This window comes from Photinus pyralis, unplaced genomic scaffold (assembly GCF_008802855.1).
Source record: "Photinus pyralis isolate 1611_PpyrPB1 unplaced genomic scaffold, Ppyr1.3 Ppyr1.4_LG2, whole genome shotgun sequence".
NCBI lineage: Eukaryota > Metazoa > Arthropoda > Insecta > Coleoptera > Lampyridae > Photinus > Photinus pyralis.
The window spans coordinates 29,697,715-29,724,558 of NW_022170403.1; the positions used below are offsets into that span (position 1 = coordinate 29,697,715).

The window sequence follows — 26,844 nt, forward strand, 5'->3', positions numbered from 1 at the left end:
AGATGTAGATACCTAAATAGAACAGTGTTTGCATTAACAGCCCGCAACAGGACCTTTAATTAAACAGCAATCGATACTGTAAGCAGGTAGGTACTTATAAACCTATAAACTCGCTTATAACGCAGATAAGAAATTGTTCATACTTCATAGTCACGCAACGGGCGCTCATTATCGATAATTTAGGTTTATGTACATATAAGTATTGAAATAAAATTTTACTGAATGTACATACCTATATAAGGTAGTCTGATTTCTCTAACTCATATAGTGATGTGGGAGGAAACGGAAATATTTTAATAGAAGCTAAAATCATTGAACTTATAGTTCAATGGCTAAAATAAGCACATAATGTTCAAATCCGATTTTCATTTGTTTCAGAGATAATTAATATTTTCTTTTTAAAAAGTTAATCAAGTTAAATTTGATAAAGCTGACAACTTGTCAGTGACAGTTATAGTTGTAGTTGTTTTACGAGATTATAAAAATGCTACTGGGCTTTTGTTAAGTTCAAGATCAATAATACATTTTTGTTTAATTTTATAAATTACTATTGTCCAAAATATCTCTGAAATAAATGAAAATCGGACCTGAACATATGAATTTATTTTACTTCCTAGACATGTTTGGTCTACAAACGATTTTGACCGTGCTTGCTGGAGGGGGAAGGGGGGGGGGAGTGGAACTAGTTTTATCGTTCATGGTACTCTAATGAAAGGTCTCAACGAAAGGAATTAATTTATACTAACCATCGTCTTCCTCCTCGATCCCTTGTCGTGATTGGTTATAATTCCTAGAGTGTATTGTCAAAGCAAAGTAGGTACTTACAAAGGGCGATTGGGACGTTTGGAAGAAATATAACCGTTGGGCATTTAAATAAAATTTGATACATAGCCACTTGGAATAAAACCAAATTTAACGCCAGTGTCAAAATTTGGTTTTGCGCATGCGCAGTGCCAACTATCTTATTTATGGAGAGATTTAAATGAAATTTGATACATGGCCACTTGGAATAAAAGCAAATGTAGCGCCATTTTCCAAATTTGGTTTTGTGTAGGATGTGCAATGCTTATCTATGGTAGAAATTTCGTAGGGGGAGAAAGCAGATATGCACAATGAGAACACGATGCTCATTATAGGTACCTACACTGCCTACACATATGAGCGTCCGAATTTAGTATTATTGGAAGAAATTTGCGAGATCAAGAAAACTCAAAAAATACGCTCTTCTAAAGCATAAATTGATTGGGGAAGACAACATCTTCTTTTATTAATATTTCAATCAATCAATAATTCTGGCGGCGCACTGGCGAGTAAAGAATTTGCGGTGTCAGACGAAGGTAGTAGGTAATACCATTGAAAATACCTATAGATGAACAAAGTAAAGATAAAAGTTATTTGCTAATTTCATCGAAAAATTCTCCCCCAGGAAATCATATGCGATTCTTCATAATCTTCTTTTACATATAGATTTATACAGTGATATTTATTAAGAAGTAGACCTGGAGATTTGCATGTGCCTATATTGTGATGGAACCGTATTAGCCCGCGCAAATTCGATTTAAATATACCCGAATCCGAACCTGGCGCGACGAAAAAGGTCAAGATTGCGCTTTGTTTCGTTTTCGTGGAACACGTGTTTTTTCTTCTCTGCTCTACATTGAAATGGGCCATAATTTACAATAAAAGTGTCAAATATTACGCTATGCGAGGAAACTTAATGATCCGTATCGACCCGTCTCGGGGCACGTTCAAATTTCGTCTAGGATTTGTTTAAACAAAAAAAGGGGGAGAATGCGGCAGAAGTATGTGTGCTTTTGTTGAGACCAGAAGTAAATCTTTACGTTGCGAATAGTGAGTGCAGCTTCGACAATTACAAAGGTGATGTACTCGTTTTATTTATCTCTACGTCTATTGCATCCCTCTAATAATGATATGATCGTGTTCGATTATTTGCCAATTTAACTTTATTCTCGTACAGCATTGATTATTGCCATTTATAACACATTCCAGATACAAATTGCAGTTTTAATTATACTGGACCTACTGGGTAATTACTGACCGATTTACGTGTTTTTGTTTATCTTTAGATACTGTATGTTCCTTAGGGGAGATACCCAATACGAATATGCAGAAATACCTTTTAATTTATAATTGAATTTATTGCAGCACATTTCGCTTTTGTTTACCTGATTATGCTACTGTGTATTTACAGGGTGCCTCATCTGGGGGCGAGTGACGTACGTTAGGTGGTTGATTGTTAGGTACATATTGCACTTGGCATTGTGAATTAATTATTTGATACCAATGTTTGCCACGACAGGTTCCTTTGTATTGTTGTAATGTGATAGTACATAAAATTATGCTCCTACTATTTATTTGAACCGGGTGATTATGATTATTAATATTTGGCAGGGTGACTTGTTTCGAATATGTACTGTGCTATATTTGATACCGATATATAGTCTCGATTTGACGTAGCAGAGGCTGGCTAAAGTTCAGAACTGACACACGCAGAGATATACAGGGTGGTGACTTGCGTAACGCATCATAGGGATTTCAATGTAAAATTCATAACATGCGATTATTGGCTCCCCAAATTATTTTAGAGCAAAAATGTATTAAGGTTTTTTGTAGAAAATTTTTGTTTACGTCAATCAACCGTATTAGTTTTCAATGTTTTTCACAATAAAGACGGAAAATTGGAAAAATAAAACCCCTATCTTTTTCAATAATCTGTGATGCCATGGAATTATATAATACAAAACTACGCCAATATCCATCATGCCATGGAATGTCTGCTATAAAACAAATCAAATTCTATCAAAAAGTATTATATTTAGAACAGCGAATTCAACATAAAGAAAGACCAAATTACTAAAAACGGTTTCCTAATATAATAATTTACAATAAATGTTCGAATAAGTCACCATTAACTGCAAGACAGTAACCAAGTCGATCATAAAATCCATTTCGAACTGCTGCTAATTGATAACTGGAATTAACTGTATATCTTTTCGTATTAGAAAATTCCATGGCATCGCAGATTATTGAAAAGGATGCGGGTTTTATTTTTCCAATTTTCCGTCTTTATTATGCAAAAAATTGAAAACTAATACGGTTGATTGACGTAAAAAATTTTTTTTTTCACTACTAGCGTCTGATGACATGATTATTAACCTTTTTTCCACTTGTAAAGTAGGCTTTCTCGGCATTTGTTCAAAGTGGTTAATAATGTGGACATTATTAACTATTAGTCAATAATGAGAACTGTCACGCTGTCACTTTTAGAAAACACATCCCGAAATTTCGCTCAATGAACGTTTAGACAAGTTCTCTAAAACGAATAATTGCCACCATTCGCAATTTCCAGAGAAATTACATACCTAAAATTATCACATTTTGAAAAAATTCGAACGAAATTACTCTTTGAAAAATCTCAATGACAGAACAAAATACGGCCTGTTTGACTTGTACTTGATTGAGAAACAAACAATTCTGTCCAACCGTTAACCCTCTATGTGTATGTGTATGTATATAATATGTTAATTTAGAGGATTTCAAGTGCTAGTAGTGAAAAAAATAGTATATATACCACGGTAGAGAAGTCTATTATTGCCTGAGCACCAAGATTACATCTCGAGGCGCGAGGTAATAGTGGACTTCTCTACCTTGATATAAGTATAATGTACTATTTCCCTACAAAAAACCTTAATGCATTTTTACTCTAAAATAATTTGGGGAGCCAATAATCGCATGTTATGAATTTTACATTGAAATCCTTATGATGCGTTAGGAAAGTCACCACTCTGTATACCTATATTTTATGTACTGTTTTTTTGTTGTGTCTTTGAAAAGAGCCATCTTGCCGATATTGCTAATCAATTCGTTTAGTCGATCCCTGTCATGTAGTGACCGAATATTGGTTTTGTGTCAGTTTTTGTTATGCCAGTGCAAATATGTCGACTGTCAACACCTAGGTACATAAATTGTGTAGGTATATTTTGTTTATAATTTGGTATGCGTGCGAGTTTGCCGTTGGTTACTCTGTTATTTATGTTATGTCATGATTTGTCTTTTGATCGGTTATTGTCAGTACTCATGGTAGAGAGCCTGGAGTTCGGTAATTTATAACCCGGCATTTTAAGACTAGTGGGTTGGACTGGCCCTAGAGATGTATGAATGAAAGAGTTGGGGTCCCGCTAGTCGTACATGGGGCTGGCGGCTAAGCCCGCCCTCACTTGCGCAGGGATTCATTAAAAGCGTGTGGCGTGTTCTCGTTGTGACCTTATGGTTGTGTTAAACAACTATATCCTTCCTATGTGAAAGGCTCTTCTGAGAGGCCAACTCCTAGCGATTTCATACAATGTTGACATGTCATGACCAGAGCAACTAATGACTACTCGGTGTGGGATTTGGACTGGCCATCCAATATCCAAACCTATTATATGAATTTATTGTAATGTTTTAATGATTGTTTTTGTTACGTGTGTGTAATATTTATTCTTTAGGAATTCCAGTGGAGTCTGGGATTCGACATTGTATTGTTGTACTTGACAACATGCATTCATGCCATTACAGATAACTAATTTTGCTATAAAGTTCAATATTAATTTGTTGGCTGGGTTTTTTCTTGGTCAGTTCTTTTTTTTCTCAGCCTATTTTCATATTTGTACTCGGTGAACTACCATTTTCTAAATTTAATCTTGCAATGCTAATTATTTGGATTAAATCTTCGTTTTGAAAGCATGTACTTGTTTTATTTGTATTCCTTACTTGATCCTCACTCCGACAAGCAGCACATTATCTTGTAGCGACTCTTAAAAACACAACGTAGTAAATGGTCCTATTATTCGGTTATTCAAGTTAGGTAGCTTTGTCTAGACGATCACGTGCCATGGGGTTCAGTTAGTTTGGGAGGGAAAGTTTTGAATTTAAATCTTGTGTAGCGCAGTCTCTCGGGACTGGCCTGGGTACATCACATAATCTATTGTTTTTCCCTATGTCTACTTTTAGACCGGGAGGCAGCGTACATAGTAACTAAACCATAAGCGACAAAAAATTCGACAATACAGGCTGAAAGTACATTGAAAACTAATAATAAAATCACTCGTCTGCCAGTCGTAAGTGGCAGCATTAACTTGGGGCGGCGCTGAATAGGTTACTTCTTTAGGTGATCAACTAAATTACCAAACTATAAGGGTCACGGAAAAGATTTGTATCAAGAAATCCCATTTTTCCAGTTTTCAAATATGCTATGGCAGACGATTTCAAGTGCAGCGTTGGTAGCGAAAGACGCCCTCCAATGTAGGGAAAAACACCCCTGAACTAAACCATGAGGACCCTATAAAAATTATACATAAAAAAATTCCTCTTTTTGTCACTACTTTAAATATATCCTAGTAGGCGATATTAAGTGTAGCTTTAATAGTGGCAGACGTCTCAGAAGTTAAAAAATTTAGGTATAGGAAATCCCAGCGAGTGCGAGCGTGTCAGAGATAAGTGCGCGAGAGCATAACCAACAGAGTCTTTTCTGTAAAATGTACAGGAGCACAAGATATTGCATCAAACTAAAAGAACAGCTCAAAAACATAAAACCATGTGCAGATATTATATTGACGACATACGATCTCAAGTGTATACGGCCATTCTTCAGACTATCCCTCAGCCGATAACTTTTTGTACTAATATTTTTAAAGTTATTCCTGACACATTGCAACAATTTTTTGAAACAGTACATTTTAAGCATTAACGTGACGACGTGAGCAAATATCAAAATATATGTACCTCTATGTCGCACGCTGAGATACGTGCAGCATGGCTACATTCTTTCTTGTTACCTATTTTGTATCTCACAAACTATCCAGAGGTCCAAATAAAATATCAAATGAAATGTACTTTTACACGAGCTTTTACACTACAATTTTGAATAGAACATATAATTTTACCTAAGCATTACCGAGGGCGAGTGATTTTAGAAAAAAACTGAAAGTCATATTTTTGTTGATTTTTAACGACAGAAATTTATTCCAACGTCAGTCGCATTGGCAAACCTGGTTTTTTCTCTCCCTTTAGTTGGAAAAACAAAATCTTATACCAGACCCGTTGTAACCATTTAGCATTTTTATGACTAATTTATGACCTGCCTTAATTTTGCTATAACATCACAGTGATTAAATATTCAACACCAGTGAAACATAGTAAGTATATTATAATTCAACAACACAATTACACATTTACATATTTTACAAATAAATAACTAAGAAAGTTTCAGAAAACCAAATATATCACACTTTTGCAGACCACAAGAATTCTAGATCATCTCCTAAAGCGCTGTCTTCCATACTTGTCTCTACTTGGTTATTTTGTTCATTGTAAAATTCATTTTCCTCCTCCAAAACGTCTTCATGTACAATATCCACAGGAATGGTTGATGAAGAACAGCTTGGAACATCGCTACCTTCGTTGGCAGCACTTTTCACTTTAAACTCTACATAAGCCTTAGTTTCTTTAATTTGCTCATTTATGTTAAGTAAATGCGACTTCAAAGCGGCAATTTCTACTTTCATTGACAAGGACTCAGTTTTATAATCAATTTTTTCTAATTCACTATTTTCTAATAATATCTCGTCTTTTTTAGCCTTTACTTCTTTTAACTCAGTTTGAAGATCCGCAATTTTTGACAGTAGTATTTCATCATATTCTTCCTCTTCGTCTTCATCTGAGGAACTATCTATTACAATAACTGACATGCGAGATCTTTTTTTTTCAATTTCAGCTTGTTCATCTTCCAAAATGTCATTTAGTAAATTCTTCAATTTATGATATCGTTCTTCTCCTATTTTATTCGTCTCTGCCAGCACTCTTTGATAATATAGTACGAAATTACTTTTTTCCTCCTTAAACCTTTCTTTTTGTTTGTGCCATTCATCAGTTAAAAGGGATATCTGATTTTCCAGTTCCACTCTAGTAGCGTTATCCTTAGGAAAACCACTATCTTGTTGCATAAATTGAGACAGCCTTTTATCGTCGGTTTTGATTTTTTGTGGTTCAACACAAATATTTTTAGCAATAGCTGCGAAATTTAAGGTATGCTGGGTTTCATCGAACATTTCGCGTGCCGGATTAATGTTGACCATCATTGAAACCGCTTCGTTACCCAACAATGCATGTTGAAATAGTTGCGTTAATTTTGATTCACGAAACGGTATCATTTTGTTATCTTTAGATTTTTGATTATCTCGTATTAATTTTAGACATCTTCCCAAAACCAAAAGGGATGTATTGATGCTGTTCGATTCTTTTAGTCTGTCTCCCGCGTTATTCGTCTTTTTGCTACGTTCAGAGCCTGCCAAATCACAAAAATTGAACACGCTCACATGGATTCCCTTCTTTATGTTAGATGCTTGAACCAACTGCAATGTAAATATGCAATGAGAACGGCTGGAATGCTCATTTAAGGCTGTCGCTGCATAGCTTAAATTATGAAGCCCATACTGCAATATTAAATAGGCCTCTAGTCCCGAAGACACACTAACCGCTGTAAGTCCTTTAATGAAAGTACTACCATTTCTGGTTCCTATTCGAAGCTTTTGTCTCTGTTGCCCTCTGCACGGCTCGGGTTTCAATAAATCGTAAATGTTTTCATTATAAATTTCCGCAAATGATACCCAAATGGTCATGAACACATCATTTTCTAAACTGTCGTCCACCATTCCAACCGGCTCTCCACTTAATCGTTCTTGCATCGCTCTGTAAAGGAACAAAACTGTACTATGTGCACACAAAAATTCTTTTAAATTACCATTTGTTATGTATGTACATGTATGTGATAGCAAAGGAAGATATGGAATGAAAAATGTAGTTAACTAAAACTCTTATTTTTATTATTATTATTATTTTAGTATTGCCATGAAGTCACAGCCGAGGTCACAGAACAGCAGTAATTTTTTTAGGTGGATAGAGTTCATATATGACTAATACCCGTGGAATATTACAACTTTCATGAGTGCAATACAATTCTTACAAAGGACGATCCGCATTATATCGTTTGAAGTAGAAATTGAATTGTTCCATCATTTCCCTGCGTGGTTTATTAGTATTTAGATCAGTTGTGACATTTAAATAAGTTTATTTTATAGCAGATGTTAAATTCCTATTTCCCTGTATGCTGAACTCACCCAATATTCAAGAGCTTCAATTACCCTGAGACGGGACATACCCACAACTCTGCTCTGTGCTCTTTTTGACCCGAGGTTTGACCGCCAATATTAACAGGAACCATAGGGTAAATTGCGGTCCATGTGCTGTATAGTTTAAGGTTTGAAATAAGATTTAAAATGCAATAGCAATATTCAATCAAATAATTATTCCAGTTATGAGTGGAACATTGCGTGTCTTGTACACATAAATACTTACTTGTAAGTTTGAACATGATGCAAATGGTCCATATTAATCTGATGTCCACTTAAAATCAAATTTCGGGTAGCTTTATCTTTTAAACAGGCGCTCTCGTTCATAGCAACAACTTCACCAGAAATGGTCGGTTTCATATGAGGCATTTCAGGTAACTTGGGCAATGTTCTAAAAAGGTACTCCAGTGAACGAGGAATAATTCCTGGATCATTGGTGGTTCCAACCATAGTGAAAGTCTTGCCTACAGAAAAACCTAACTTATCCAACAGATTGGTTACACTTGAATTTACCTGATCCAGAAGCACCGTATGACATTAGCGTACAATTAAAGCCATTTATAAACGACAATATTTTTTGCTTAACAATGCTGTTAAAGAGTTCTGTTTGGGTACATGTTGGCTCAATTATTTTTGAAAATTTAAAGGTTTTTGTTATGTTTTCACGAATATTTCTAATACATTGTGCTCCATCTGGGATGTTACAGAAAAGTGTACTGGAGTCTTTTACACCGTATAGGTCAGAGTTGTCTTTATTATTCTTAATTCTGAGATAAACCTGGTAATGGTGAACCTGCAAATAACTTTTAAGCATTATAAAAGTTGGTACAATAAACTTACATCTTCCTCTTCTTCTTCCTCAGTAGATTGAACACTGTTATCGACTGTAGCAAGTTGTGACACTAAATTTCTTCGAATATTTGCTACATTGTAATGTAATTGAATACTTGGATCTCTTGCTCTAATGTAGGATATGTTTTTTGTTATAATACTAAAACCCTCCATTTCAAGGTATTATCGTATATTTGGCGATAGTACAACACTAAGATATTTTAGGGAACACAGAACAAGAGCCTGGTACTGACTAAACACTGCACAATGTTCACGCAAAAGATGATTTGTATTTATTAACAATCGAATCTTCTAAACCAGTTTATCTTTTCTTGTAAACCGTTAACTATATTTGAAGTTTTTAGTTGGTAACAAAAACAGGCCGACAACAGTTACTGCCACAGAATATTTTTAATAATACAGGGTCACCATCAAATTTGTTTATCTATGCAATGAAGGAAAAATCTACGAGTAAAAATAAGAGGAGAGAATACAACGGTGGTGGGAAATAGCATAACACGCGACGGAAGTCGTCATCATATCACTTCCTGTGCGCTGGTCAGTTATGTCGACTTGACTTATCATAAAACAGAAGAGACTATGTCAATTTTGTTTTATTACACCATTGCCAATAATGGCGCGTTTCTCATCTTCTAACTTCCTTTTTCTCCATTTCCGTCTTGTCCCCTTTTAATGCAAGGTTCTCTCCTTTTATTGTTACTCGTAGGAAAAAATGAACATTGATCAAATGGCCAGCACCATCTCATTTGTTGGGGCGTGAAAAGTATTTACCACATTGACTATTGAAAATTTGAAAGTTCAATAAGGACAAGATCGCTCTTATAACATTTACCGCAAAAAATAAGGAATTCCTTCATAAAAGGATAGTGTTGCTTCAGAGAGGAATAGTGCAAGGGCTTAAACCGCTTTTGACATTTGATACTATTTGACAATTTGGTTCCGAGAAATTCAACAAGTTTAGGAATCATCGATTTATCTATTTAATGAAAATATTATTCTCTCGTCTACACATCATCTTGTCCCTATCTACTAAAGAATTGTCCAAAATTATGTACCTACCCAAGAATAACTTCTAATAGCTAAGTCTGCTCCATTATTCCACACGAAGTATAAATGTGTAATAAATTTAAAATTAAAGTTTTTGGGTCTGTGGCAAACGTCAACATATACCGTCCTATCGATTCCCGAAGTTAGTCGATATGCTCCGTGATGTGCATGTGATGAGACCGGCTGCCATGACGTCATGATCGTATACGATAGGGATAAGTTCAAGTTTAGCTGCATACCCGAATCGTGGACAATACTTTATGCGCTAACCAATCACAGACAAGAATTGAACTGTCATTTGTCAGTTTTGTATTTTGTTTTGTTTTTGGATTATGGATACTGTTATTAATAACCAGAAAATCCTCGAACAATTCCATGTTTTATTTCACAGAAAATATGTGAATGTATAGGTTAGGGCACTGAATAACCCCTGCAAGATTCGTCCTGTAGCTGCTACTGCGCATGACTTTCACGCAACGAGTGGTCTAGACCAGTCGTTGCGTTCGATTAACTTATGGCTCGATCAGTGTTGCCAACCTACCTAAAAGCAATTATGGTAAAACTTTCATGGAAAAATGGCACAATGATGTTGTATAATGGTATACCGTGTGCAACCTTATACAGGGTGCTAAAGTTAAGACGTTTTAGCTAAATGAAAAGTAACTTTAATACGGTGCTCTTATAAAGGGTTTTGTGTTCAAATTTTAGGCAACACATCATGCAATGGCTGTTTAACTATAATACAAAGTATGTCTTCTATGAACTTGAACCAAACCACAAAACACGTGTTTTGTCAAACAAACAGTAAACAACTGAAACAACTAAACTTGCTTTGGCGTCATTGAGTTAGAAAACTAATGGAGGGAATCAAATGCTTGGCCAGCATATATATAAGAGAAGACCACGGGAACCAAAAGTGGCCTCTAACTGTGATTAAAGTACCACACCACTTCCGTTATCATTAGCGTCTCACTTCAGTGGCGTAGAGATATAATTTTCTTTCCACTAATAGGAATAATAACAAAAAAAACGTATAGAAGGAGTAAAATACATGCTCGTGGTAAAGTAAACAAAATAGACAAGGATGGGAAAGTATGCAGATTTAATATAATCATTGATTACAAATCTAAATATACATCGATGTGTTCCATTCATTGAGATAGAAAACTAATGGAGGGAATATAATGGTAGAGGGGGTAAGAATTTTTGTAGACGGAAGTTGCCACAGATAGAGGCCACTCGCGTGGATAGGTTCCCGTGAAGGTACATTTTGGCCGACATTATTTGACATATGAAAACGCGGGTCCTGTCACTGTCAGTTTTCCACCAAATTCAAATTTTAATAAATTTACCATTTTTTTACCTAATAATTTCGGATCGGTTTGTGCTCTGGTTTATATAAATGACTAACTGCCTCATAGTGTTTTCATCACACGCAATTTTGTGAATTGAGAATGATTAGCTGCGTATCATGCAAAATTTCTCATAAAGGGAAGAAACAGGGCATTTCCTTTCATCGGTAAGACATGTCATTTATCATGTTGTAGGCGAGGTTGTAGGTAGGTACCTATAGTTTATGTTTCTTAGTTTTCCAAACGAACCAGTACTCAAGAACAGCTCTCGAAATTTACTTTTGTGCTCACAACGCTTCATTGACTGTGATTTCGACCAAAGGTTGCACCGGAAAATGTTCATCAAATATCTCGTCAAATATGCAGTAGGTATCTACTATCAAAACTTGTAATGAACCTGAGACCAACCAATCAATTGTAGCTATTGATCAACACAGTGAATTTAATGGGAGTTGTCAAGTTGTAGTGGCTATAGTAAACTGGCCTTAATTATACTAATGGAACACATCGATGTATATTTAGATTTCTAATCAATGATTATATTAAATCTGCATACTTTCCCATCCTTGTCTATTTTGTTTACTTTACCACGAGCATGTATTTTACTCCTTCTGTACGTTTTTTTTGTTATTATTCCTATTAGTGGAAAGAAAATTATATCTCTACGCCACTGAAGTGAGACGCTAATGATAACGGAAGTGGTGTGGTACTTTAATCACAGTTAGAGGCCACTTTTGGTTCCCGTGGTCTACGTCTGGCCAAGCATTTGATTCCCTCAATTCTAACTCAATGGTTATTACGTTCTTACGGCTACGGAACTATAAATCCGGCTTTATCAAGTTGTAGTGGCTATAGTAAACTGGCCTTAATTATACTACTGGAACACATCGATGTATATTTAGATTTGTAATCAATGAATTAAATCTGCATACTTTCCCATCCTTGTCTATTTTGTTTACTTTACCACGAGCATGTATTTTACTCCTTCTATACGTTTTTTTTGTTATTATTCCTATTAGTGCAAAGAAAATTATATGTCTACGCCACTGAAGTGAGACGCTAATGATAACGGAAGTGGTGTGGTACTTTAATCAAAGCCAGAGGTGACTTTTGGTTCCCGTGGTCTACGTCTGACCAAGCATTCGATTCCCTATATTAGTTTTCTAACTCAATGGTTAACGCCGAGGTGACGCTTCGCCGATTCTGGTGACGGTGTTACAGCACATTGCGCCGGTGCTTGCGTTCTCTCTTTTTGGAGTAACGGGTGAGGTGACATGAAGGTTCGGGTAAGCACAGCCGTCTATATCACAGAATAAGACCTTCACAGAACAGAAACATAAATGGCGCTAAATTTTCACTGATTACAGCGTTTCCCGTGGTTGTATGGAGAACTATTTATCGCAGACTCGAATATTTTTTTGCAAAACCTGTAATTTTGCTCGTTACAGGAAATATTTTTACCGTCGATTTTATACGTACACAGGTTTTACACATGTCAATTTTGACTTTTGAAAGATTTAAAATATGAACAAGTTACGTGACCGTAAAAAGTGTTGTGTGGCGGATTGTAACAATAAAATATCAAAAAGGCATCGTTTTCCACATTTTGAAACAGATTGTTTTGTGCTTGAAACGCGAAGAGGGTTGAAATGTGTTGTTATTTCTTTCCTATTTATGCAAGGTAAGTAACAGGTACAAATTGACGCAGAATTATTACCAACTGTACCTATAGGCGCAAAAGGGTGTAGACTTGAGTTTTATATTTATATAGATGTAGATACTTATATTGTAATTCGTTTTAGATAATTCAACAACTTCCACCCTCGCTTCTCAAGTAACCAGTAAGCACCAGGATCAAGTTAACATTTGTTGTCAAAAACTTGTGTGACTATTTGCTGAAACCGTTTTATCACTTCTTGGAACAAAAAATTTAGTTCTAAAGATATTTTTTAACAAAAATATGTAGTCCAAACAGCAATTAAAACCAAATATTTCGTAGGACAACTCGTTACGTAAGGATCTTTTTGCAAAGTGTTAACTTCTACAAAGCGTAAGTTGCACTTACTTCTGAGTTTTATATGTAATTTGTAATCATGTAATTTAAGATGTCTGTGTTAAAAATAATGTAATGTGATTGTATCTAAATACACTTGCTATTTAACAACTGTGTATTCTTTATCTATATTTGTGATTTAGATCGAATTGGGGAAATTACTTCATGGATTTAGAAGCTGGTCACCAGATGGCGCTACTCTGATTTTGATGCTTTAGTTCACAGTACACCCACCAGGGTCCGCCAAAATACCATACAAATTTGTAACATTGCTGTTTCTATTCTGAGAAGGCCGTATTCTGTGGTCTATATTTGCAAGCCATGCTGAGAAGTTTGGCAACGTTGTTCGAAAGTCATTTGGAGGGCCGATAAAAATGTCAATGGCGTCTTGTTGCTCTTGAAAAATGGCATTTTTCCTCTCTTCTGTGTTTCGCCTTGGTGGTTTTAATACCGAAGTGTTCAGTTAAAATTTCGTTGAATGTTTGAGTAAACTTTAACCGCTTCAACTGCTACTTTAACTTGTCTATTATTTTACCCATTCCTATTCGCCTTGTGTCGGGCCGGGCCTGAATACTGATATGCAATTATCGCCGAAAACGCGTAAAGTAATCCTTCTGGCATCTACCTAATTACAATTATCAACAGGCAAATTTTTCTTGACACAATATGAACCACTGGTTTGAAAATCTAGATACGTGCATCGGAATCAGCCAGAAAGATTAATTCTAACGAGTTTCTCGAACCTGCTGCATTTATTTTCTCATTATGTTTGAAGCAGACATAAAAATTGGATGTCTGAGAGGTTACGGTGAAATGTAATTTCGTTCTATACACTGCACTTTTATAAAAGCACCATGGAAAGTGTAAGTAAGATGAAGGGCTCTAGAAAATATACTTGAAAATAAATTGAATGGTACTTGATGTAGGCGAATAAAGTATTCTTTTCATTCTTTTTGTTCTATAAAAATGTTGAACTGGTAATTTATTGATATAATGTTGCAAAATAAATGTTTGGAAAGCGCTTTAATAAAATAGTAATTATTGTAAATACGACGAACCGTCTTAAGGGTTCTTCATATTGTTGTGTTTTCAAATAATGTGAAATGTTGTTTTGTGGTGTGTAGTATGAGGCAATGATAAAATCCTATAGATACCTATAAAATGTTTCTCTGGGCAAAATTCCAAAGAAATTCAGGAAAAACACATATGTATTCACATTTCACATTCATATCCATCAGATCTTCAGTTGCCTCGTTGTATAGGTTTTGTGAATTTTTGCGTAGAAATCAATTTCGCTGACGTAGAAATAATTTTCATATCTACTACAATTTTTAGCATATAACTCAAAAAGGTTGGAACAACTTCTAGATTGTTGAAAAGAGCGAAAAATAGTTTAATTAACCATGATGATATTAAATACGCCTTCCATTAAGCAAATGAAAATGTACTATTTCTCGAAAACTGTAGTAGCTATGAAAACTATACATACAGGCTGGTGACTTGCGTAGCGCATCATAGGGATTTCAATGTAAAATTCATAACATGCGATTATTTGCTCCCCAAATTATTTTAGAGCAAAAATGTATTAAGGTTTTTTGTAGAAAACAATTTTTTACGTCATTAAGGGTATTAGTTTTAAATTTTTTGCATAATAAAGACGGAAAATTGGAAAAATAAACCCGCATCTTTTTCAATAATCTGTGATGCCATGGAATTTTATAATACAAAAACTACGCCAATATCCGTCATGCCATGGAATGTCTGCTATAAAACAAATCAAATTCTATCAAAAAGTATTATAAAGGGTGATCAAATAAGAGCTTCCGAAAGTATTTTTGAAATAAAATGCATTAAATTCAATTTAATAACCAAAAATTCTATTTGATACGTAAGTTCGGTACATGACATTAATGTTTAAAAATAATTTGATTTAAATGCTGACCGTGACTGACTCGTAAATGGTCCATTCTATGGGTCCAGTTTTCAAGGGCTCTTTCTCGCATAGTTTGTGGTTTATCGGCATAAATAAGTGATTTGAGATAACCCCATAAAAAGTAATCTAACGGCGTTTGATCACATGATCTTGGTGGCCAATTCACTGCTCCATTTCTTGATATGATGTCTCATCAAAAGTTTCTTTCAATAAATCGATGGTTTCGTGTGCTGTGTGGCACGTCGCACAATCTTGTTGAAACCATAAGTCGGCTACATCAATATCTTGAATTTTTTGGCAACAATTTTTTCATTTTGCGTTCAGTTGGGCGATTATGAGCACCATAAAATGGTCGAAGAGCACGAAAAACATTTCTCACTGAACACTGATTTTGGAAATAAATTTCCACGATTTGTAATCGTTGTTCTGCTGTAAGTCTATTCATAGTGAAATGTCAACTAATAATGAACAAAAAACACACATGCACATGACAGCGATCTTGATTAAAGTGTTTTAAAATCCCTATTGGAAAAAGTACTTCGTATTTGATCACCCGTTATTTATAACAGCGAATTCAACATAAAGAAAGACCAAATTACTAAAAACGGTTTCCTAATATAACAATTTATAATAAATGCTCAAATGTCACCATTAACTGCAAGACAGTAACCAAGTCGATCATAAAATCTATTTCGAACTGCTGCTAATTGATAACTGAATATCTTTTTGTTTTAGAAAATTCCATGGCATCACAGATTATTGAAAAAGATGGGGGTTTTATTTTTCCGTCTTTATTATGCAAAAATGGAAAACTAATACGGTTGATTGACGTAAAAAATTGTTTTCTACAAAAAACCTTAATACATTTTTGCTCTAAAATAATTTGGGGAGCCAATAATCGCATGTTATGAATTTTACATTGAAATTCCTATGATGCGTTACGCAAGTCACCACCCTGTATACCTAGGTAGTGATTTTTATCTTGAGCAGCTTCATTAAGCAATCTTGGTTGCTTAATGAACCAGCTCAGGTTGCAGTTCTTGGCCAATTTGCCATTAATCTCTCAATGTTAACATTTAGTTTTTTTTGGTAATTATCAAATTTTTGTTAAATTGTCTTAATGAATATTGACTTTATTGGTACCACTGGAAAGTATTTTTCAGTAGCTTTCCAACGATGTGTCACAAGTATGGGGTTGCCATTTAGGATTTTTGAAGAGGGGGGGGGGCTGGGGGTTAAGTGGAGGGGGGTGCCACTCATAACGTCATTCTAGTTCCCCCTCGATACCCCCGAAACGGTTTTACGCGATTTTCAATATCTTCTTTAGTTTGGAAGATATGGCCGACTGCAAGTTTTAAAATTATCACCCTGTATATTAAGAAAATATGTTTCTGATCTAAAGACTTGTTGAGTATCGCTTTGCCTGCTCTGTCACTCAACCAATGATATTTTCAATACAAACTTAAGTGATCGCCGTACATTTAAGATTAAGTTGCACAGTTAATAAACAATAAGACAAATCATCTCCACTTGAATACAATAAATTAAAAAAATCATTTTACTAGAAATTGATTGCGAGTAATTTTTTTGATTACCTAGGAGTAACTTCCGTTTGCAATTTTTGAATTAGAAATTAGTGTTTAACAATTTGAAAAATGCCACTGCAATTCTTAGTTCTGCAACGAAAATGGTAAGAATGCCACGAAATTTGGGGACGTCCTTGTCATCAATGTTTCTAGTAACACAGAGCTGCGCTTCGGCCAAATAACAAACCTGTAGTAACAATTAATGATTCAATCTTCTAACAAGATTTTTAAAAATCTCACCAGCTGTAGCCACGCACAGTCTATACATATATCTTCTTGGAATCGAATGAGTAGAATTCAATACCATGATCTGATTGGCCGTCATACACATACACCAAGTTTTTAAGATACTTAAGATACAAAAAAATTTAGTGGCGTAAGATTGGGCGATTTCAGTGGCAACAGTACCTGATCGCTTCTTCTGGTCCATCTCATAGATTGTAGAAAGTAACGTTCCGGTGATCTATACCGGTACGGTTGACTGAGAAGAGCGCCGTCATGTTGAAACCAAAGGCGTGGCCTTTGGCGTAATTCTGGTGGGTAGATTGTACAAATCGTTCGCAAAACGCAAAACGCTGCTTGCAATAATTTTAAATATTGATGCTTTTGATAGTTTACTATTTACAATAATGCAGTTTTTTCTTTCAGCCTCCGCGGCCTGTTATTCCGTGGAATCTTACGTATGATGCAACTAAAGATGGATATGCCTGCCCTCAGCCAAGCAGTTGGCCAACATATGAAGATTGCCTATTCTTAAATGTTTACACCACAAAGGTTATGATTTGAAATATATGTGGTAGGATTTTGCTAACAGATTGTGTACAGCTTCCAAGACATGGCAGAAATCCAAAGCGTCCTGTACTCGTTTATTTTCACGCAGGCGGATTTTATAGTGTGGACGGAACAAGCAAATTCGCAGGTCCTGAATATCTTTTAGATCAAGAGCTAGTACTTGTTACGCTAAACTACAGGCTTGCATCCTTAGGTAAGGTATCGGACACGAATTTATTCACACCAAAGAAATGATTAATATAGGATTTTTGAGTACCGGCGATTCATTGGCTCCAGGTAACAATGGATTAAAAGATCAAGTCGCAGCCATGAGATGGATTCAAGTAAACATAGAATCTTTCGGAGGTGATCCCAACTCTGTGACAATAAGCGGTTATAGCGCAGGTGGAATGAGTGTAACTTTACATATGGTTTCCCCTATGTCAAAAGGTACGAGTAATTATTTTGCTAATTTTAATTGACTCAGGGCCAGTATTTTCATTTTCGGTTAGTCGAATCTTACGCTTATCGTTACTTACTGATATCCCGGATATAAGCGACTGTGTGAACAATCGTGCTCATAAAAATTAACCTGTGGTGGTTGGCCTAATCAGACGATGAATGTGCATTTAATACGAGGTGACACCGAAATTTTGCTAATCCGGTCCACAGTTTAAATTTTACACAGAGGCGAGTATGCCAGACTAGCCAGACGAGGCGAAGCCAAGTTAAAATATCATTTAAATGCGCGAAATAACTTCACGCTAGTATTATACCGGGTGGTGCACGGGAGCACGGTAAGTAGGAACATAGGGATTTAACATGGGAAATTAGTCTTATGCAATATGCTGCCCTCCTGTACATTTTACAGAAAAAACTGGTTTTCCATGTTTTATTAAGCTTTTGGTATACCCGCGAATTTAAATAGTATATTAAGATACAAGTGTATGATCAAGTCTTTAAAGCACGCGCACGAGTTTAAGGGCACGACGCAAAGCGGAGTGCCTTTAACGTTGCAAGTGCTTTAAAGATCAATTATACACGTGTATCTTATAGTATTTTTTATTATACCTGCAGTATAATTTAAAAATAGGAAACACAATGAAGTTATATTGACGTTATACTCGAATACATGTCTAATTAAGTGGGCTGGGTGTTCGTAATTTCACGATTGCCATGGAAATGTCACTTGACGTTTGCTTATAAAAATCATCGTCTTTGTGAATTAAACGATTTCCGTTGAAAAAGATAATACACCGTCCATTAAATCGATTGTTGTAAAATCTAAACAAACGTTGGTAGGTGTAAAATCCAACTCCAGCAAAGCCTATTATAAAGAATATGAAAAGTTGTTTCCATGGATGAATAGGAAGTTACTTACGAATACAGTCTTAAATGCATCCATAATGCTGGCATATATGAAGGAAATGTCAAAGGTATTTAAATCTTCTATATTTTGGTGCATTCATTCAAAACTTTAAAGCAATGCTGCGATTAAAAAGTGGAACAGATTTGAAAGCATACCCTAAATTACGCGCGTTTGTGAAAGCTTCAACCAAAGGATAGGTACAAAAGCCAAAGAAATGTTCTGCATTTACAGAAAGCGACCTAAGAGGATTTTTTATTTCATCCAGATGACAGTTTCAAAAGTCATACTTGAAGTATCGTTACTTAGCAACTTTAAAGCACGTGTGTTTTAAAGGCCCTTTTTCGCACGCATTTAAGTGTTTAAAACAGAGATTGTGATTCAGGTATAATAAAAACATTTTTTACGGTACAAAATTAAAATCAAAATTCTAATTCTAAACGGTCTACAACAAGTTTTGACTAACGCATACAATGAACTTTGGGCAAGAATCAAATGAAATTAATTGTACTTTGAACATGAAACTTCTCTGTTGGTCGTTAATAAAGGGTCCGAATTAACACACAACTTGCGTGAAATTATACATAGATACATTTAATTTGACAAACACACAAGATAATAAAAAGAACAACAACCAGCACTGTCCTGTTAAAATGGACTCTAATGTTCAGAAAATTTTGCGATGCATCCATTACTATGAAACCTATGACGATCGGGTTTTTGTCTAGTCAAAATTATGGTTTGGGCTGGATGTTGTCACTTCACTCTCCGAAACAAAGTGTACGTAAAAAAAACCGCTGAATCCTCTGGCACTCTGATTAATAAAAATGATTCATTTTGGTCACATAGAAGTATAAGAAAAGATAACGCTTTAAAGAATCAGTAGGTGCGACCCGATTTGCAAACTCATTTTTGGTTGTCTCGACCAGCGCCAACGTCAAAAGCTGATTTCTGGTGAACTATTCATCGGATTTGGACGTATTTTTTTTATGTACCTACGTTTTTCCGAGAGCTTTCCATTCGTCTATTTAATTATGGAGTTACATTTCTTGTTATATTTCGGAAATTATTCCATTTGTTAAAAAACTTTTCGGATTTTGAAAAAAAAATTTACAGTCCGTCGAATCAATGATCCAATTTTACATTGGATAAACGGCTTTACGGTTGCTTTGAAAAGACGATATTGGATATTGTAGGAAATATAATATCAGAGATTATTGGTACGGATATTTATTTTCGATATTCATCATAATTTTGGAGATAATTAGAGCTGACGATAAAACGAATATAAGGGCATCTATTGAATAGGCGTGACGAAATCTTTAGCACCGTAAGTATCTAAGTGGATTGATAAAGACACTAAACCTTCCCCATACTTCTTTTAATTATTTCATTTCAGGTATGGGGAAGGTTTAGTGTCTTTATCAATCCACTTAGTCAATATCACCCCGTTTTGAGTCGTTATAAGATGGATAGCTACCAATTAAGTATCTAACTCAGATTAATAATTTTTTAGGGCTATTCCATAAAGCTATAGCGATGAGTGGGTCGGCACTGGCACAATGGGCAATACCGGACCATCAATTCCATTTAGCCCAGAGACAAGCTCGGCTAGTAGGGTGTCCTGACGACACTTCCTTAAAAATTATTAATTGCCTAAAGACAAAGACAGCAAAAGAGTTAGGAGATTCTCTACCGGGATTTTCAGTAAGCGCAACAAAAATTCAATTTGAGGGATGGGACACAGAGCAGATGTAAACTAAGAATTCTTATGTTGCAAACTAAAAAAGACAGGATCGCTTGTAAACGAAAGTTGAAGTGCCCCAGCGTTTCTTATATCTGTTCTGTTTTCCTCCATTCACACACATTTTACATTTATCAATCGATTTATAGGAGTATAGGTCAGACCCCATCATTAAATGGAAACCTGTAATCGAAAAAGATTTCGGCCAAGAACGATTTCTAGTAGAAGATCCCGTTACTGCTGTGCAAAATGGAAGATTTAGACATGTGCCAATGATATTCAGTGTAACAAGAGAAGAGTTTTCATACCTGGCGTATAGTGAGTTAGCTGCCCAAGTGATAAAAAAAATTAACTCCTATTTCTTACAGCTATAGTGGGCAATGATACACTTCTGGAAGAAATGGATAGGGAATTTGAACGTGTAGCTCCAATTGCATTCTTATACGAAAGGGATACTGAACGTTCAAAAACCATCAGCGAAAATTTAAGAGAGTTCTATTTAGGGCGAGGAAGTTTGAGTACAGCGTCGAGAAATGGAATCGGAAAAGTATAAAGGCAATTATTCGGAAATTATAGGACTAACGAAGGGTTCATCGTAGTTGTATGCAGATGGAGTAATTGGATTTGGTAGTCAAAGAGGTGCAATGTTGTTCTCAGATAAAAATAATCAGTCCGTTTACTATTACCTGCTTGATTATCATGGGCGCTATAGCCATTTTTATATTCCTGGTTCTAACGACGTTACAATAGGTCAGACAAATTAAATTTTCCATTTCGTGTCTTATCTTTGATGTCGCATTTCAGGACCCGTACACCATGATGATTTAATTTATTTGTTTTATGTTTCGCCTTTGTTTCCTAAATTCAATGAAAGCTATCCGGAGTACCAAACTACAAAGACATTAACGAAACTATTTGCGAAATTTGCAGCTACTGGGTGAGTTGTTCGAAAATTGCGTGTTTCAATAAAAAAAAATCGGTATGACCAATCCGTTCTCTGTAGTTATTAATAGTTGATCATTTTGATGCACCGCCCTGTATTAAAATTTAATCCATTGCATAATTTATTTGACTAGCCGTCAAACACGTAATACAACTACTGCAAAGTTAGTGGTGTAATTTTTAGTCAGGTGTGCATATTTCGGACTAAGCTTAGATAACATTGTTGTGGTAATGGTCAGTTCAAATGCAACCGTCATTACTTAATTTACTTCATTAATTTCATTGACTATGTACATTCTACATTGTACAGGATGTCCCACGACAAATGCCGGCTACTATATTTCTAAAAGAAGGCTTTGGAATATTTTGATAATTTAATAATATGCCAATGTAAATAACTAATAAGAGGAATTCATCTAACAAGTTGGTGGTATTTCCGGTAATTCCCAAGGTTGATGTCAACTTTAGACGAATTACCCTATATATTATTGCATTTATTTCCTATACCTACATTTAGCCGTTTTTGACAAATTTTAATTTTTATGTCAGAAATTACGTTTGCTGTTCAAATCATAATTGCCAATTTTGTGTACATGAGAGATGTTTTTATTTAATTAGGGCTGGTTTCCGCTTAAGAGGAGTGTGTGGATATTTTGATTATAAATAAATACTTATTGGGCTTCAAGATCGAAAATTAAAAATTGAATTTAAAAAAATCGTTAAAACTAATGCCCAATTTCACAATTGATGATTAAGGCTAACCAGAGATTAAAAATATCAGAATGGTAAACTCCTAACATAATCATGAAAGATGGCTAACATTCTAATATTTTTAATCATTGAGGAACCTCAACCATCGTTTGTGAAACTGGGCATAAGTGTCTTTAAATGTAAACCCCTGTTTTTTAATCGTTTCTTATTAAATACAAAAAATAAGGCAAATAAGACAAAGCATAGCCAACTAACAAAAATTCTTAAAACTTTACAATAGAAAAAATCTTAAATAGCCAATATTTCGAATTTGACAATTTTTGGAATAGACTATACAAAGTTACTTATTTTTTGTACTTAATACAGTTACAAAAATATGGAGTTTCAGTTTTAACAATTTTTTAAATTCTTTTTTAATGTTAGTTTTTGAACACCGTGTATATATATATACAGGTTATTTGTGTGTAGAAGATATATAGGGTGTTCCATTGAAAAGTTGGTTTCCACTATAACGGGAAGTAGCACCAACTTGAAAACAATTTAGGTGAATTCCTCTTATCGATATTAGAATACTGTAATATTTTCAAAATATTCCGCCTTCTCCTTTTTGAGATCTTCACAGGCATCATTCGCCTTGGGGCACCCTGTATTTTAATGTAAAAATTCTGATGATAATTTTGTATCTATCACATCATAGTATCTTGGTTATATCAATGCATTGTGACCAACGACGAGCTCGGTGGATTATTAATAATCATGAGAAGTTAAGTCCAAAAGATTTCTGAAAAATTATACACGCAAGTTATTCGATGAGTTTTTTTTGTTAAATTATTTGAATTTAATACAACTTTCGGATATACCAGAAGCTAACTCACACTTCGCTATTTAAATGTCCTAAACTTGATTCACTTTTTCAATCTACGCAAAATGTTAACTTAATAGAAGTAACTATACTGCCACCATACGTTTAAACTGAATGGTGTACGAATTATTTGAATTTTTCAAAATTTTTGGAAAATATAATCTTCACCCCACATAAGCACACATAAAGCAAACAAGATAGGCGTATTAGTTTTAAATTTTATTAAATTTGTTATTCAAAAATATACAGTGAGTTTTTTTTAAATGCGAACATAGGAGTTTGCATGCAATGTAATTTCCCTATGTTCGATATAAAAAAAAACACATCAATCTATGAGTTGTGCGCGGTTCACATTCCCAAATCGCGCAACTTGTGTGACTATGAACAGCAACTCTATAGTCTTTATGATGAAGAGCACTCGGTAAGATTTTTTTTAAAGAAGCCATGTGAGGCCATAGCAACTTTAGGATACATGTTTCTTAAACTTACGATAACTTGACCTCACAGGCCACGCACTGACACCACAACTCATTGTGAACCAACCTTCAATTATTTGTAGTGCACCTGGTATTCTACTAATTTGATCTATTCAATAATACATAAATGAAGAAAATAAGAAAATAAATACCGAAAACAATTACAATAAATGTTCAAAGTGTCCTTCTTGACATTCTAAGCGATAACCTAACCGATTTCGTATTTAAATTTGACGGCGGTATTTTTAAAAATGTGATAGCTGCCAATGGTATCTACTACTCATTTGAACTACTCAATAGATTGATGTGTTTTTTTTTAAATCGAACATAGGGAAATTACATTGCATGCAAACTCCTATGTTCGAATTTGAAAAAAATTCACTGTATAGAGCTGCCCAACGTTCAAGTAAAATTTTGCAATTAAAAAAATGTCGAAAGGTATACTCATGTTTCGTAGTCTTGATTCAAATCTACGGTAAAAACAAGGCCCATTTGTAATTAAATCTAATTTAGTGCATCGTTTATGACATTTTGTGTTAGTAATGCAACTGACAAGTCAACTGACTGTCAGTACAAAAAATGTGCCAAATTCTCACAGAACCGTTTCCTAGCTCAAACCAAAAATAGCGCTTGTAGAAGAGTGTCTTAAAAAATAGTAAGTGTAGGGAAAACACGTTTCGCACGACAGTTTATTATTTTTATAAAAAGTATAGGTTTATGTGAAAATGTACATGGCATCATTATGAAGAAGATTATATAATTCATCTTTTTGGTATTCCAGTTAGTTTCGCAACAATCGAACTGTCTCAAGATAAATGGGACAGCCTGTATATAAATTTATTAAGTAACATTGAATGACATATAAGATTACGGAATTGATAATCGTAGCGCACAAAAGAAATGACCCGCCCTCGGTTACACCCCAAATCGCCACAATTAGCAGTTAAATTGTTATTTACTTTCGTTTGTTCGGAATTCCATTGTTATAAGTACTCGTTTACCCTTTATTAAATAATAATTCTAATTAGTTAGTGATAGTCGATAATTTTTTATGATACGTTGGCCCGTATGAATAAAAGTAAGCAAATGTTTATACTTGCAAAATTCAAAGTAAATACTCGTAACTGCCCCTTCATACTGGTCTGTTTATCATGGTTTAGCAGCGCTGCACTGTGTCCTGTCCTTCTGCTTAGAAGCGCTGCTAAGTCGCCTAGTGCGAAGGAGCACTTACGAGTATTTACTTTGAATTTTGCAAGTATAAGCATTTGCTTACTTTTATTCATACGGGCCGTTGTCTCGTAAACACCTCAGACTCCACGTTAGAGTTACGATTTTGTTTAGTTTTGTTTGTGTTTATTACTAAGAATTCATTTATTGTCACAGTCAAGCAACGTTTGCATGGGTAACCACTGGAAAATTTCGCTCGTCAATAGAAAATGTGATTTACCTACTATTTGAAAAACCAGTTGTATAACGTCACGGCGCTAAAAACTCATATATTATAAAAAAGTGTTTGCAGTTTTACATCCTTTATGCCTAATGTGCACTGCCAAAAAAGTGTATGCATTTTCGGCGCTCAAAAATCCGGAACGTCATTTTTCGTTCAGTATGTTTAATATACTCGTATATTATACATTTATGCATATCCAAAATTTCAACAAATTTCATCGAACCGTTACCTCGGAACATTGCCAACGCACGTACGTACATACATACAGACGTACGTACGTACATAATTAACTACTATTAAATGAATTGATTTGATTTCTGAATCGTAAACTATATTTTGACTACACTGTATATAACTCCACTTTTCACTTTAGGAAACCCACCAATGAAATGGATAATGTGCACTGGGACCCGTTTACATCAATGAATAAGCAGTACCTCAGGATTGGCGATACTCTGGAGATGAAACGTAATTTGTTCGAGGAACGTTACAAGAGATGGAAATCTTTGTTTCCTTTAAAATAGAACGAGAATGGCATTTTAAATGTGTTAAGAATGTACCAGAAAATTATTATTCAAGCTGAACGTTTTTAATATATTCCGCAAAGCTTTTATTGTAATGACACGTGTAATTATTTTTGGAACACCTGAGACGACATTAAAACATGCGTGTAATTTTCATTGTTTTTCTGTGTGATATATTTCGGTAATAGCCCACTTAGTATGCGAATCGCAAGTCACAAAGTAATTAAAAAAAATCTTTATAAGCATAAATTTGGTATATTTTTCCTGCCTGGAATTATAATCCGCAATTATTTTAAAAGAGGTGGGAGCAATTGGTTTTTTAGAATGAGTATTAGCTAAACGGTTTCCGTTAAATTTTGATTACGCAGATATTTATGGTATAAACATATTGGCATTTCAGAAACTCGACTAACCGTACTCATTTAACGGAAAGAAATTAAAAATTTATTCCAGCTTCACGCAGCAAACCTCTAGTGACTGCCTTTTAACGTTGTTTGCTGCTCCATTTAAACACGCGTCTTTCAAATAAAAAATGGCAATGCCTAAAAGGTTTGACGTAATTAGTTTTACGCCTTTATTTAAGGACGTACTGTCCTAATTTGTACGTTTCAAAGTTTGGACGCCTGAGTTGCCTTTTTGTAATGGAACGGGCGCATTTTGACCTCAACATTAAAACAAAATTTACAAATGAAAGCACTCGGAGGAATTAGAATTCCTCCATTTTTAGAAGAAATTTTCAGATTTATTGACTTTTGAGGACACGTACTCACATTAGCTTTAGAAAACGATGCCTTGACTTATCGTACATCTGAAGTACTTTGACGTTACTAACTTTTACGGATTTGTTTTGTGCAAGTATAAATTTGTGATGTTACAAAATGTTTGATACCCGAAATAGCGATTGTCGACTGCGCGTTTAAAGAGCTACTTTTATAAATAACCTTCGATATTGAGTCGGCTCCATCGTCATAGCAGGACATTAATTC

General features: G+C 34.9%; 2 protein-coding genes across 2 annotated transcripts; one reads left to right on the top strand and one right to left on the bottom strand.

Moving 5' to 3' along the window:
• Window positions 1–6,188: 6,188 nt before the first annotated feature.
• On the bottom strand, window positions 6,189–9,359 carry LOC116165122 (kinesin-like protein subito). Its single transcript, XM_031479420.1, has 4 exons — window positions 9,030–9,359; window positions 8,703–8,982; window positions 8,416–8,653; window positions 6,189–7,749 (listed from the first exon to the last, which is right to left on the bottom strand). The coding sequence occupies exons 1-4, from the start codon at window positions 9,192–9,194 to the stop codon at window positions 6,285–6,287; spliced, it is 2,148 nt and encodes a 715-aa protein (XP_031335280.1). The 5' UTR covers window positions 9,195–9,359; the 3' UTR covers window positions 6,189–6,284.
• Window positions 9,360–14,347: 4,988 nt separating this feature from the next.
• Window positions 14,348–26,012, top strand: LOC116163934 (esterase FE4-like). Its single transcript, XM_031478062.1, has 10 exons — window positions 14,348–14,356; window positions 17,661–17,786; window positions 17,838–17,997; window positions 18,048–18,233; window positions 20,666–20,856; window positions 21,043–21,211; window positions 21,262–21,440; window positions 21,493–21,643; window positions 21,698–21,830; window positions 25,708–26,012. Exons 1-10 carry the CDS (start codon window positions 14,348–14,350, stop codon window positions 25,856–25,858), a joined length of 1,455 nt encoding a protein of 484 aa, XP_031333922.1. The 3' UTR covers window positions 25,859–26,012.
• Window positions 26,013–26,844: the final 832 nt, after the last annotated feature.

Excerpts from the sequence above, each read along its gene's own strand:
- LOC116163934 (XM_031478062.1), top strand. Across the intron at positions 18,234-20,665 it reads GGTTTCCCCTATGTCAAAAG|GGCTATTCCATAAAGCTATA; the intron begins GTACGAGTAATT and ends ATAATTTTTTAG. Across the intron at positions 20,857-21,042 it reads ATTCTCTACCGGGATTTTCA|GAGTATAGGTCAGACCCCAT; the intron begins GTAAGCGCAACA and ends ATCGATTTATAG.
- LOC116165122 (XM_031479420.1), bottom strand. The coding sequence starts at position 9,194 with ATGGAGGGTTTTAGTATTATAACAAAAAACATATCCTACATTAGAGCA. Across the intron at positions 8,983-9,029 it reads AGGAAGAAGAAGAGGAAGAT|GTTCACCATTACCAGGTTTA; the intron begins GTAAGTTTATTG and ends AGTTATTTGCAG. Across the intron at positions 7,750-8,415 it reads CATCATGTTCAAACTTACAA|AGCGATGCAAGAACGATTAA; the intron begins GTAAGTATTTAT and ends GTTCCTTTACAG.